At 56.9% G+C, this 10891-nt stretch overlaps 2 protein-coding genes across 2 annotated transcripts; both read right to left on the bottom strand.

The window, feature by feature from the left end:
- Positions 1–688: 688 nt before the first annotated feature.
- Positions 689–1042, bottom strand: LOC105914133. Its single transcript, XM_012844955.1, has one exon. The coding sequence runs from the start codon at positions 1040–1042 to the stop codon at positions 689–691; it is 354 nt and encodes a 117-aa protein (XP_012700409.1).
- A 6775-nt stretch (positions 1043–7817) lies between these two features.
- On the bottom strand, positions 7818–9994 carry LOC101779902. The gene is made up of 2 exons (XM_012844953.1): positions 9305–9994; positions 7818–7862 (listed from the first exon to the last, which is right to left on the bottom strand). The coding sequence occupies exons 1-2, from the start codon at positions 9992–9994 to the stop codon at positions 7818–7820; spliced, it is 735 nt and encodes a 244-aa protein (XP_012700407.1).
- Between the last annotated feature and the right edge of the window lie 897 nt (positions 9995–10891).

Genomic DNA, 10891 nt, shown 5'->3' with positions numbered 1-10891 from the left:
AGCAATTTGTAAGTTCCGCTTATCGAGTAATATCTAAACTTTAACTTCGGGTGCATCGCTGTTGTTTCATTTAGATTTATTCACCAGTTATTGATATTAACTAGAATTATAGGTTTTATCTATTGCCCTAGTTTTATCACCAGTTATCTAGCTTGAGATTCTAACTGTCGGCTTCATTACTGTTATTCTTATTTATTGTCATATAGCCGATTAGATCTGTTTCAAGTGTTGCATTGGTATCGTTGCTTAAATTGCTCTAGTAGTTTCTTTACAATCGCTACGTGATCATCGGCTGCTCTATAGCCGGTCATCTCTACAGTAAATACGCTTTTCAAGACAGATCGGAACTTTAGCCGATTGAAGCCCTTGAAATTTAATACTTTTCTTTCCTTGTCAATCAACAGGTCAGATTGATTGGCACGCTGCGCGAACCGCACTAGGGCAATAACCCGAACAGGAGTTAAGCAGATTCTCCCGGGTCGTGTGTCCGATGCTGAGGGTCATCGGCCGATTTTCAGCACCAACACATAGGATTGGCTATCTTTTTGGTCTTCACAAGTTGGCATTCCTTCTTTTGGACGATAGCAACTTTTTCTACTGGCTTCTTTTCTTTTGCCTTCTTGTTCTTTTCGTCCTGCTTGACACAACGGTGTGGCGGTATATACTTGCTAGAAATCATGTTGCATACCTAAAAGTATGGGTGAAAATTGAATGTGCTCATAGTGCCATTAATATCGAACTTGATCTCGCCCTTCCCAACATCTATGTTTGCTCTTGCGGTCTTCAGGAACGGCCTCTTCAGGATGAGTGGGGATTTAGCTCCTTCTCCCATCTCGAGTATTACGAAGTCAACAAGGACAAAGTGATTCATGATCTTCACAGGTACATCTTCAACAATGACTTCAGGATAGCGAACGGTGTTGTCCACCAACTCCAAGCACATAGCAGTTGGTTCTGGCTCCAGCAGGCGTAGCTTCTTGAACACAACTTTAGGCATGACGCTCACACTTGCACCAAGATCACATAATGCCCTTTCGAACATCAGCGCTCCAATTGAACACGGAATCGTTGGACATCCTGGATATCTTTTCTTCTCATGAGCTTAATTAGCGATCGCAACATTGCACTCTTCTGTCATCTTGATGTGATCTATATTGAACTATGGGATCTCTCGGTTGTTCGTTAGTATATCCTTGAAGTAGCGAGCATAGGTTGGAACTTGTAGAGCGTCCAACAGTGGTATATTGATGTTCAACCTGCGCACAACTTTAACAAATTTTTCAAGCTGTTCGTCAGTTTTACCTAGACGATGGTGTGGCTTTCCTGGAAGAATCTTGGTGTCATCTTGATCAACCATCTCAAACTCCAGCTCTTTAGTTTCAATCATTGTAGCTAGGGTAGATGTCTTCTCCTTTGAAGTCATCTCTGCTTTAGCAGCTGGTTTAGGCTTCCTAGCTCCCGCTAGACATTCTGGATCTTCTATTTCCTTGCCTGAGCGAGTTTGAATAGCTTTAGCAGACTCTGGATTCCTTGGTTGTGCTAGAAATTTTCCTTCATTGCCTGTAAAATGCCCAAATAGTTGTGTAACTTGAGTCTCCAACATCTTCATCATGTTCATTACTTGGTGGTTTGAACTTCCGACCTCTGTCACCTTGCTGTCAATATTTTCCAAAATCTTGTACATACCCTTGAACTTAGTGACAGTGTCTTTGTTAATCTTGCCTTGGTCCTCCATGAAGTTCTTCAATTGAATGTGTAGAGGCACTGTGTTCTAGATGGATGAGCTTGCATTAAATTGAGGTCTATTCTGTCCATCTCGATAGTTGGATGGTGGAAACCACTCTCCCTTCTTCATGTAGTCTAGCAACTTTGCTTCCTCTGGTCAGTTCTTCCTAACATGGCCGTAGTCGCCACACTCTTCGCACGTTGATCTTGCTTCTGCTGCTGTCGTTGTCGAGATTAGCGGATCAAGACTACGGCTAGTAAATTTCTTTTATGCGCGTAAGGCTTCGGATGGTGGCGTGGGAAGACACAGGGTTAGACTGGTTCGGGCAAGAAAAGCCCTACGTCCAGTATGAGGAGCTGCTTGTGTTGCCCACGCGGGGTCTATAGTAGGGGGTACAAACAAGCGAGAGAGGGAGCCGGTCCCAAGTCTCCTGGGTGTGCACTGATGCTCTAATGGTGAGTGTGTGTGTTCTGTTGGCTTGAGAGTCCCCTGGTCTCAGGGCCCCCGGTTCTCCTTTTATAATGTAAGGAGAGCTCGGGGTTACAGATGAGTCAGGTGTGAGGAGAAGTAAAAGAGATAAGCTAAGTCAAGTAAAACACAAGGAGAGGGACCAAGTCCCCAAGTCGCCCTCTTTTGCTCCGGCCTTCGGCCCTTGTCAGCGCGTCCACCAGAGGAGGGCAGCTGCCTTTGGATCCTGTCGATGATCCCCCTGGCGACTGCTGCCGCCAAGCATGATGATGGTGTTCGGTTATGGCAACTGTGCGCATCGGGGAAGGCGGCCGACCCCTGTGTCCTGCTTGCGACCCGTGGAACACGGACGTCCCGTCCCTATCGCCAGATACGCGGGGGGAGAGAGCAAGCGGAACTCCCTCCTGTGCCTGGCGGCGTAGGCAATGAGTGTCTTTTGATGAAACAGGGGGAGCCACGGCCACTGTAGCCTGTGCGGTCGCGGCTACAGTATCCTACCCAGGTACTTGTGGCAGTCACGTCGAGGAGCGCGGGTGCCTTTCTGCGTGTCAGAGCCGCGGTGCATTTATGGCAAGATTGGTGAGGGGCCCACGAGATCCGCGCCCTCATATGCCAGTCTGCCCTCGAGGCGGCTTCTTGTCTTGTGCGCTCGGATGAGTCCGACCCCCTACGCCCAGGGTCGGGCGAGGCGAAACCTTGCGGCGAGGGGTCAGGCGCATCCGATCCTGGGACCGTGGGTCGGGCGAGGCGGAGTATTGCCATCGAGGGGTCAGGAGTATCCGACCCCGGGGCCCTGGGTCGAGCGAGACGGAGCGGGATGTTCCCTGCCCATGCTGGGCCAGCGGCAATCGTCAGTATCGCAGGTGGACCTGGGCCTTCATTATTGTTGTCTTAGGGGTCATTAGGAGGTCGTTAATATTTCCCCCCAACAGTAACCCCGAGCCTATGGTGGAGCGTGAATGCTCCTCCAGAGGCTGCTTTCGTTGTTCGTCGGGGATCTCTACTCGTCCTACAAGCTACAGTTAATCAGGGATACGGAGTGTTGTTTGCTCAGCTTAGCCGAGGAGATTGATCAGGTGAGGTGTCCCATGGGCGACTTGGCGCGTGAGGATCTCTTGTTGTTCCATAGGGCGCCTTCCGTATCGAGACTTCAAGTTGTGACCATTCGCGTGGTCATTGGTTGCGATGCTAGCCCTCGAGCCCCTGCGCGTTGCTGGAGACGGGTCAGGAGGCTAGATCAACTTTTGAACGTTACCCCCTCAAGCGTCCGTCCGTTGAGACGGAGGGGGTGAGCCGTGCCACGCTATCCGCGCCAGACGAGTCGTGGTGCTCGTTGACCTGCAGATGGGTCGATTCGAGTGGGGTCCCGGTCTCCGTTCGGAGGGGTCCAGTTTGGCCAAGCTGGTGGCGTACCCCAGATTCCGGCCGGCCAGTTCATATAGTTCCCGAGTCCTTTCGATCAAATCCGAGGGATCGTTGCCTTTCTTCAGGGAAAAACCATAAACTTTGGTGCCGGTCCGGACTCGAATGTGAGGTTGGGACGCCCTAGGCTATCGCTTGCCCAGGTGATGATCGCTAGCGGACCCGTCCCTTCTCACCCCTCGCTCAGGGGTGTCCTGGGGCGGCTGTCGAACCTGTAGTGGGCCAGCCTTCGAACCCCTGGACCGTAATGGGCCGTAGGGGCGTTTTCAGCCCCGTATCCCTTTTTTACCTTTCGGTGGGCCTTGGGCCGAACATGGAGGAGGTTGTGCGTGTACATTCTCCGAGAGGCGAAGTGGCGGAAGACGCTGGCCCGTGAAACGAGGGAGGAGGGGATGTTTCCTGCAGCAGGTCGTGCGCACAAGTTCCAAAAAAGGTAGGCGTGATGGGGCATACCTAGCGCTGCACTTACTGTGATGGGGCCGCCTGTTCCACTTCCCACGCACCTCCCTATAAGACGGAGAGTCCGCCTCACCGGTTCCGCCCTCAACTGCTCCCATGTCTTTTCACCTTCTCACGCGCCTTTTGCCTTCTTGCGCGCCGTTCGTCTTCCTCCTCCTAGCACCGTAGTTTTCCTCACCCTCCGCCGTCGAGCTTTCCACCCCCTAGCGATGGAGTCCTGGTCGCGCTCGAACTTTGGGTCCTCACGCGTGACGGCCTCATGAGGAAGGGCCTCCTCTGCGAGAGGACCGAGAGGGGCGAATGGCGGTTCCCGAGGAATGAAGATGTGCCGAGCTCGGGAGATGGCTATGTCGTCTCCTTCACGCACTTCCATGAGGGGGGGTTCGCGTCCCTGCCGAGCCATTTCTTCCGCGGGCTGCTGCACTACTACGGGCTCGAGCTGCAGCACCTTAATCCCAATGGGATCCAACACATCGCGGCGTTCGTCACGCTGTGCGAGGGGTTCTTGGGCATCGAGCCCAACTTCTCACTCTGGAAGTACTTCTTCGTGGTCAGCCTGTACCAGAAGACTGAGAGGAAGGGGAGCCAGCAACGGACGATCCCGGTGCCGATTGGGTACGCCGCCATCCATCTCCGCCAGAACCGCGCCAAGGAGTATATGTCGATGAAGACCGCGGCATCCCACAAGGGGTGGCATCAGTAGTGGTTCTATATGCAGAACTACCCTAACTCCCCCTTGCCGGCATTCACCGGCCGCGTCATCGAAGTGGCGCCGAAGCTGTGGTCGTACGGCCCGGTGGAGAAGGAGAAGAAGCGGATCGCCGGTTTGCTTTAGGCCATCGAGCACCTGAAGGGAAAGCGGCTGACCGGGGCCGGAGTTATCGAGGCGTACCATGCTCGGAGGGTGGCGCCGCTGATGCTCCGGGTTCGCTCGCTCGCCGAGATGGCTCCTGGCGCGCCGATCGAGGGCACCATCCTTGCGACAGGTGCGTTTACCGCCACCGAGTTCCGGCAGCGAGTCCAGGAGGCGCTGGATGACAAGGACGCCGATTACCCGGGGCCCGTCACCCCCCGATGCGCTTGGATGAGAATTTTATTGATCTGGTAAGGGCTTCGTGCTCGCGTTCTTTTTTCCTGCATTTCTTGGTTCGCCGCTTTGACGCGGAGTTTTCATGTCTGCAGGGCCACATGGCCAACATCGTCGACTCGCACCCACCGGTGCCAGAGGACGCTGAGTGGTGGTAGCAGAACCGCCTCCTCGCCGAGAAGCAGAAGAGGCCCTAGGACAAGGAGACGGCGAGGAAGAAAAGGAGGGCCGCCAAGGAGTTCCAACGGTGGCGGTGGGGAAATGTCGTGTCGGACGATGACGACGACGACGATGAAGAGGAGGAGGAGGAAGATGAGGAGGTGGAGGAAGAGGAGGAATTCATTTTGGCCCCCCGGCTGGGCGTGCTCGTCATCCGGCAGCAGCACCCCCAAGCGGTCGCGGGGGACAAGCCGAACGGACCGCCCGCCCAGGACTCGACCCCGTAAAGCTCTTGGGCCATGCCCCAGGGGTCGGTGCGGGGCGCGCCTCAACATTCGGCGGAGCCGACCCCCGACCCTCTACCTGTGTCCCAAGAGCAGAGGGGTAGTGGCAAGCGGCCGTTGCCAGGTGCCCCGGGGTCTGCGTCGGGCTCGGAGGCGAAACGCGTCCGCCGTCCTCGCGCTGACGGAGTGTACGTAGAAATTCCTCGCGTGTCTTGTTCCTTCCCTAGCATCAAGCCGTTTTTGATGATTTTGCTATCGCTCCACAGCGCTCCTCGGGACTTCGTCCTGCCGCTGGCACCAAAGAAAGCGTTACGGGTGTCATCCACTTCCGCGGGGCGAGCCGCGGCCCTGCCGACGGCTAGCGGTGGTGTCGTCGGGGAGACCACGGAGCCTACCGCGGAAGTGGCCTCCGTGACGGCGACCGAAGGAAGGGCGCCGCAGCCGGGCACGGGATAGGGTTCGACCCCTACTCCGCCTTCCTCCTCTGCGGCCGACCCTACGGGACAAGGTGTTGCTCCTGGGGTCCCTCCGACCGGTGAGGTGATAGACCTCGACGACGAGGCGGAGGAGGAGCCTGCGGCTCCAGCAGCGGCGGCGAAGATTGTGGTAGTGGAGGTGGGGACGGTTGCCCCAACGACCGTGACGGAGATGCTGGTGGCGGTGGAGGTGGGGATGCCTGCCTCAGCGGACGCGATGGAGATGCCGGCGGCAGCGAAGGTGGGGACACCTACCCTAGCGGACGCGATGGAGACATCGGCGGTGGTGGGGGCAGGAACGCCTGCCCGGAGATCATGATGGAGGCGGGGACACTTGCCCCGGCGGCCGTGATGGAGGCCGCGGCGGCGACAGGGACGGGAACACCTGATCCGGCAGCTGTGACGGAGACGGTGGAGGATGTGCCGGAGCCATCGTCGAGGCCGGCGGTGTCAGAGGCGGTGGCGCCGGCCCCAGCGGCGGCGTCGGGGACGGCGGCGTTGGGGGCGGCCAGAGCGGCTCCCACCCTTGCCTTGGTTAATCCCGTTCCCAAGGCGTGGGGTGGGCCTACCCTGCGCTGGAGGGTACGCGATGACCCGCAGCGACCCCTCTTCGTGCTGGACGACGCCGAGGAGTGGGGCAAGTGGTAGGCGGTGTAGGGCGGGCTTGTGAATGTCCGCGCTGCCCTATCTTCCATGATCGGGGAGTTGGACGGCGTTGTCGTTCCTGGTGGCCAGGTATGGTGTTTTCCCCGGCGGTTGTTTTCCTCTTATCTCTTCGTTGCTGAGCATAGATTGTTTTGTAGGCCCTCCAGGACTGCAGCCGAGGGAAGTCCGAGTTCCTTCAGCTTGAGCGGGAGCTCTAGGAACACTTCTCCACGGAGAGGAGGCGGACCGGGGAGCTGACCATGCAAGTCGCCGCCGCTCAGCAAGTCATCAACGACCTGCGCAGGCATGAGCAGGTGGCGCGGGAGGATGCGCGGCAGGAGGAGGACAAGTTCAAGGCCGTCATTGAGAAGGCTCGCCTCGATCACGAGGAGTTCCAGGCTGCTCTTGAGAAGGCCCACCTTGATACCGAGGAGCTCGCAGGGCTAAAGGGGGAATATGAAGCCCTTCAGAAAACCGTCGAGCGTATCCGGTGCGAGCGACAGAAACCTTGGTAGGACCATGACTTCGAGACGACCCAGAGGGACGAGGCCGAGAAGATGGCGGTCGAGCTCGGGGCGGAGGTTAGTCAGCTCCACATGCAAGTGTAGGGGCTTCAGACCACTGTGGCCCAGGGGCTCGACCGGGAGCGTGAGTTGAAGGCTCAGTCCGAGGGTAAGGCTCCTCTTGTCTCTTTGCCTTTGTGGTATTGTGATTGTTTCTGACTAGGACTTCTGTGGACGGACCTTATAGCCGAAATCGCCTGGCTGAGGGAGGTCCTCGACACGGAGCGCGCCGAGCACAGCAACCTGCGGGATGCGGTCCATGTTGTCTGCGATGGCCTCAGCATGGTTCAGGGGGAGGGGATGAGTTCATTGGCGACTCATGTCCTTGGGATGTACCGACAGGCCCGCGAGATCGCTTAGGAGGCGCTCCGCGTCGGCGTGAGGTGAGCCTTCGGTGTCTTCGGCTCCCACTACTCCGGCATCAACTTCGCCGGGATGAGCGGGGGGTACGCCTTTGGCTACTCCGAGGCCGAGCTGGATGAGATCGACGCGTCGATGCTCAACCCAGCGGAGGCCTTGGCGAAGCTTCTAGAGGATGAAGCCATCCCGCCCGAAGACCCCAGGATGAGTTAGCTGTATCGGGCTTAGGCGTCCCAGATGTAAATATGTTAGTTTGACTTTGAACTTGTTTTTGTGATGGCCACAGAGGCCTTTTCTATAATTTGTCGAAAAAAGTTTTCGATCCTCTTTCTTGTTTTTTGGGTTTGGAAAGTTTAGAGCGCGGGTCGGGCGCGTCAGTAAGCGCTGATGGGCGAAAGCACTGTAGCCGCTGGGGCATAGGTTTTTTTGCAGTCCAATCAGTCTTGCCTGAACGCCATTCGTGCACTCTCTCCTTTTCATGCCCAAATGTTTAGGAAGAGGGTCGGCTCGAAAAGAAATGGCGGTTTGAGAATATGTCAAGTGACTTGGGCTGGAGCCCCTGATATCCCCCGAGGGATATGCGGCCCTGGGGCAGAGCCACGGTCGGATATCCCTGAGTTCGATATGAAACTTGAACGAAATCGACTCAAATTCATTTTCCGTTGAATCGACAAGTTACAGAAGTGTTTATGTACAGAACATGGAAACAAAAACTAAGGGTAGAAGCGTCTTAGCTGCTCTATGTTCCAAGCGTTGTTGAAGATCTGTCCGTCAGGGGTTGGCAGCTTGTACGTGCCTGGCCACAGTACTTGCGCGATGATGAATGGGCCTTCCCATGGAGGGGTCAGCTTGTGCCGACCTCTGTTGTCCTGGACGAGGTGGAGCACCAGGTCGCCGACGTTGAATGCTCGGCCTCGCACCTTACGACTGGGATATCGTCGTAAGGCCTGCTGGTACTTGGCCAAGTGCAGCAGGGCCACATCGCGTGCTTCGTCGAGCTGGTCTTGTGCATCTTCGAGCGATGCCTGGTTCCCCTGTTTGTCGTATGCCTTGACCCTCGGCGATCCGTACTCTAGGTCGATGGGGAGGATTGCCTTGGACGCGTAGACCATGAAGAATGGGGTGAAGCCGGTTGCCCTACTGGGGGTCGTCCTCAGACTCCATAGGACCGCGGGGAGCTCCGCGACCCACCGGCCGCCGAACTTTTTGAGGCGGTCGAAGATCCGTGGCTTGAGACCCTGGAGTATCATGCCGTTGGCCCGTTCAACCTGCCCGTTCGTGCGGGGATGCGCCACGGCCGACCAGTCCACTCAGATGTGGTGGTCGTCGCAGAACTGGAGGAATTTCTTCCCGGTGAACTGCGTGCCGTTGTCCGTGATGATGGAGTTGGGGACTCCGAAGCGATGGATTATGTCGGTGAAGAATTGTACCGCCTGCTCGGACATGATTTGCGCAACCGGTCATGCCTCGATCCACTTGGAGAACTTGTCGACGGCGACAAGCAGGTGGGTGAAGCCCCCAGGCGCTTTCTTGAAGGGCCCGACGAGGTCCAGACCCCAAACCGCGAAGGGCCATGTGATGGGGATGGTCTGGAGTGCCTGTGTGGGCAGATGAGTTTGGTGCATGAAGAATTGGCACCCTTCACAGGTGCGTACCACGTGGCTGGCGTCGGCGACCGCCGTCGGCCAGTAGAAGCCCTGCCGAAAGGCGTTCCCAACGAGGGTTCTTGGCGTGGCGTGGTGGCTGCAGGCTCCGGTGTAGATGTCCTGAATCAGCGCCTTTCCCTGCTTGATCGGGATGTAGCGCTGGAGGATGCCGGAGTGGCTCCGCTTGTATAAGCTCCTGGTCAATGATGATGAAGGATTTGGCACGGCGCACAATCCTACATGCCTCCGTCTTGTTCGCCGGGAGCGTCTCGCGGATAAGGTAGTCGAGGTACGGCGCTCTCCAGTCAGGGGGAGGTTAGGCCCCTCTGCTGGGTTCACATTGATCTCCATGACCTCAGGGTCGGAGGGGTCGGCCTTCGAGTCCAGGACAAGTGGAGCATTGCCGACCTTGCCTAGGTCGGCGCCCGAGTCCGGGACAGGTGGCGCGTTGCCGACCTCTCCTGGGTCGGCGCCCAAGTCCGGGGCAGGTGGCGCGTCACCGACCCTTCCCGGTTCGTGGTAACGGATCGAGGGCTTGTATTGGTCACTGACGAAGACGCTGTCGGGGATGGGCTTTCGGCCGGATGCCACCTTCGCCAGTTCGTCGGCCGCCTCGTTGAAACGCCTCGTGACGTGGTTGAGCTCTAGTCCGTCGAACATGTCTTTGAGCTTGCGGACTTTGTTGCAGTAGGCTGCCATCTTGGGGTCGTGGCAACTCCACTCCTTCATGACTTGTTCGACGACTAGCTGAGAATCGCCTCGGATGTCCAGCCGCCGGATGCCCAGCTCGATGGTGATGCGAAGCCCGTTGAGGAGGGCCTCGTACTCAGCAACATTATTAGATGCAGGAAAATGGAGGCGGATGATGTACCTCATGCGCACGCCTTGGACTCGGACAGGACCTCGCTGACGAAGTACACCGGGTACTACACCTTGAGGGCATGTCCCTCTTCTTCTCACTCCACTACCACAGCCGCGCTAACCACCTGGGTGATCGCCGCGATGTAGAGCAGGAGGGGCTACCCGTCGGTTGGTGGGACCAGGATCGGGGCCTTTGTCAGGAGGTTCTTGAGCCAGTCAAGTGCCTCCATGGCCTCAACGGTCCACTCAAAGCGGTCGGTCTTCTTCAGGAGTTGGTAGAGAGGGAGCCCCCGTTCGCCGAGACGCGAGATGAAGCGGCTCAGGGCCGCCAGGCATCCCGTGACGTGCTGAACTCCCTTTATGTTTTAGATCAGCCCCATGTCGCTCATGGCCGCTATTTTCTTCGGATTGGCTTCGATGCCGCGCACGGAGACGATGAAACCCAACAGCATGCCTCTCGGAACCCCAAAAACGCACTTTTCAGGGTTGAGCTTGATGCGCTTGTCTCTCAGCCTTTCGAAGGCTAGTTCGAGGTCGGAGATCAGCTGGTCACCCTTCTTGGACTTGACTACGATGTCATCGATGTAAGCCTCAACGGTTCACCCGATGAGGTCCCCGAAACACTTAACCATGCATCACTAGAACGTAGCCCCCGCATTTTTGAGGCCGAACGGCATCTTAACGTAGCAATAAGGGCCGAAGGGGGTGATGAAAGAGGTCGCGAGCTGGTCGGAC

Source organism: Setaria italica, chromosome I (assembly GCF_000263155.2).
Source record: "Setaria italica strain Yugu1 chromosome I, Setaria_italica_v2.0, whole genome shotgun sequence".
Taxonomy (NCBI): Eukaryota; Viridiplantae; Streptophyta; class Magnoliopsida; order Poales; family Poaceae; genus Setaria; species Setaria italica.
This window is presented reverse-complemented; position numbering and strand designations above follow the sequence as displayed.

Coding starts and splice junctions, on each gene's coding strand:
- LOC101779902 (XM_012844953.1), bottom strand. CDS start 9,994: ATGGCAGCCTACTGCAACAAAGTCCGCAAGCTCAAAGACATGTTCGAC. Junction 7,863..9,304: donor TCGCCGACGCCAGCCACGTG/GTACGCACCTGT, acceptor AGCCCGATACAG/CTAACTCATCCTGGGGTCTT.
- LOC105914133 (XM_012844955.1), bottom strand. CDS start 1,042: ATGTTCGAAAGGGCATTATGTGATCTTGGTGCAAGTGTGAGCGTCATG.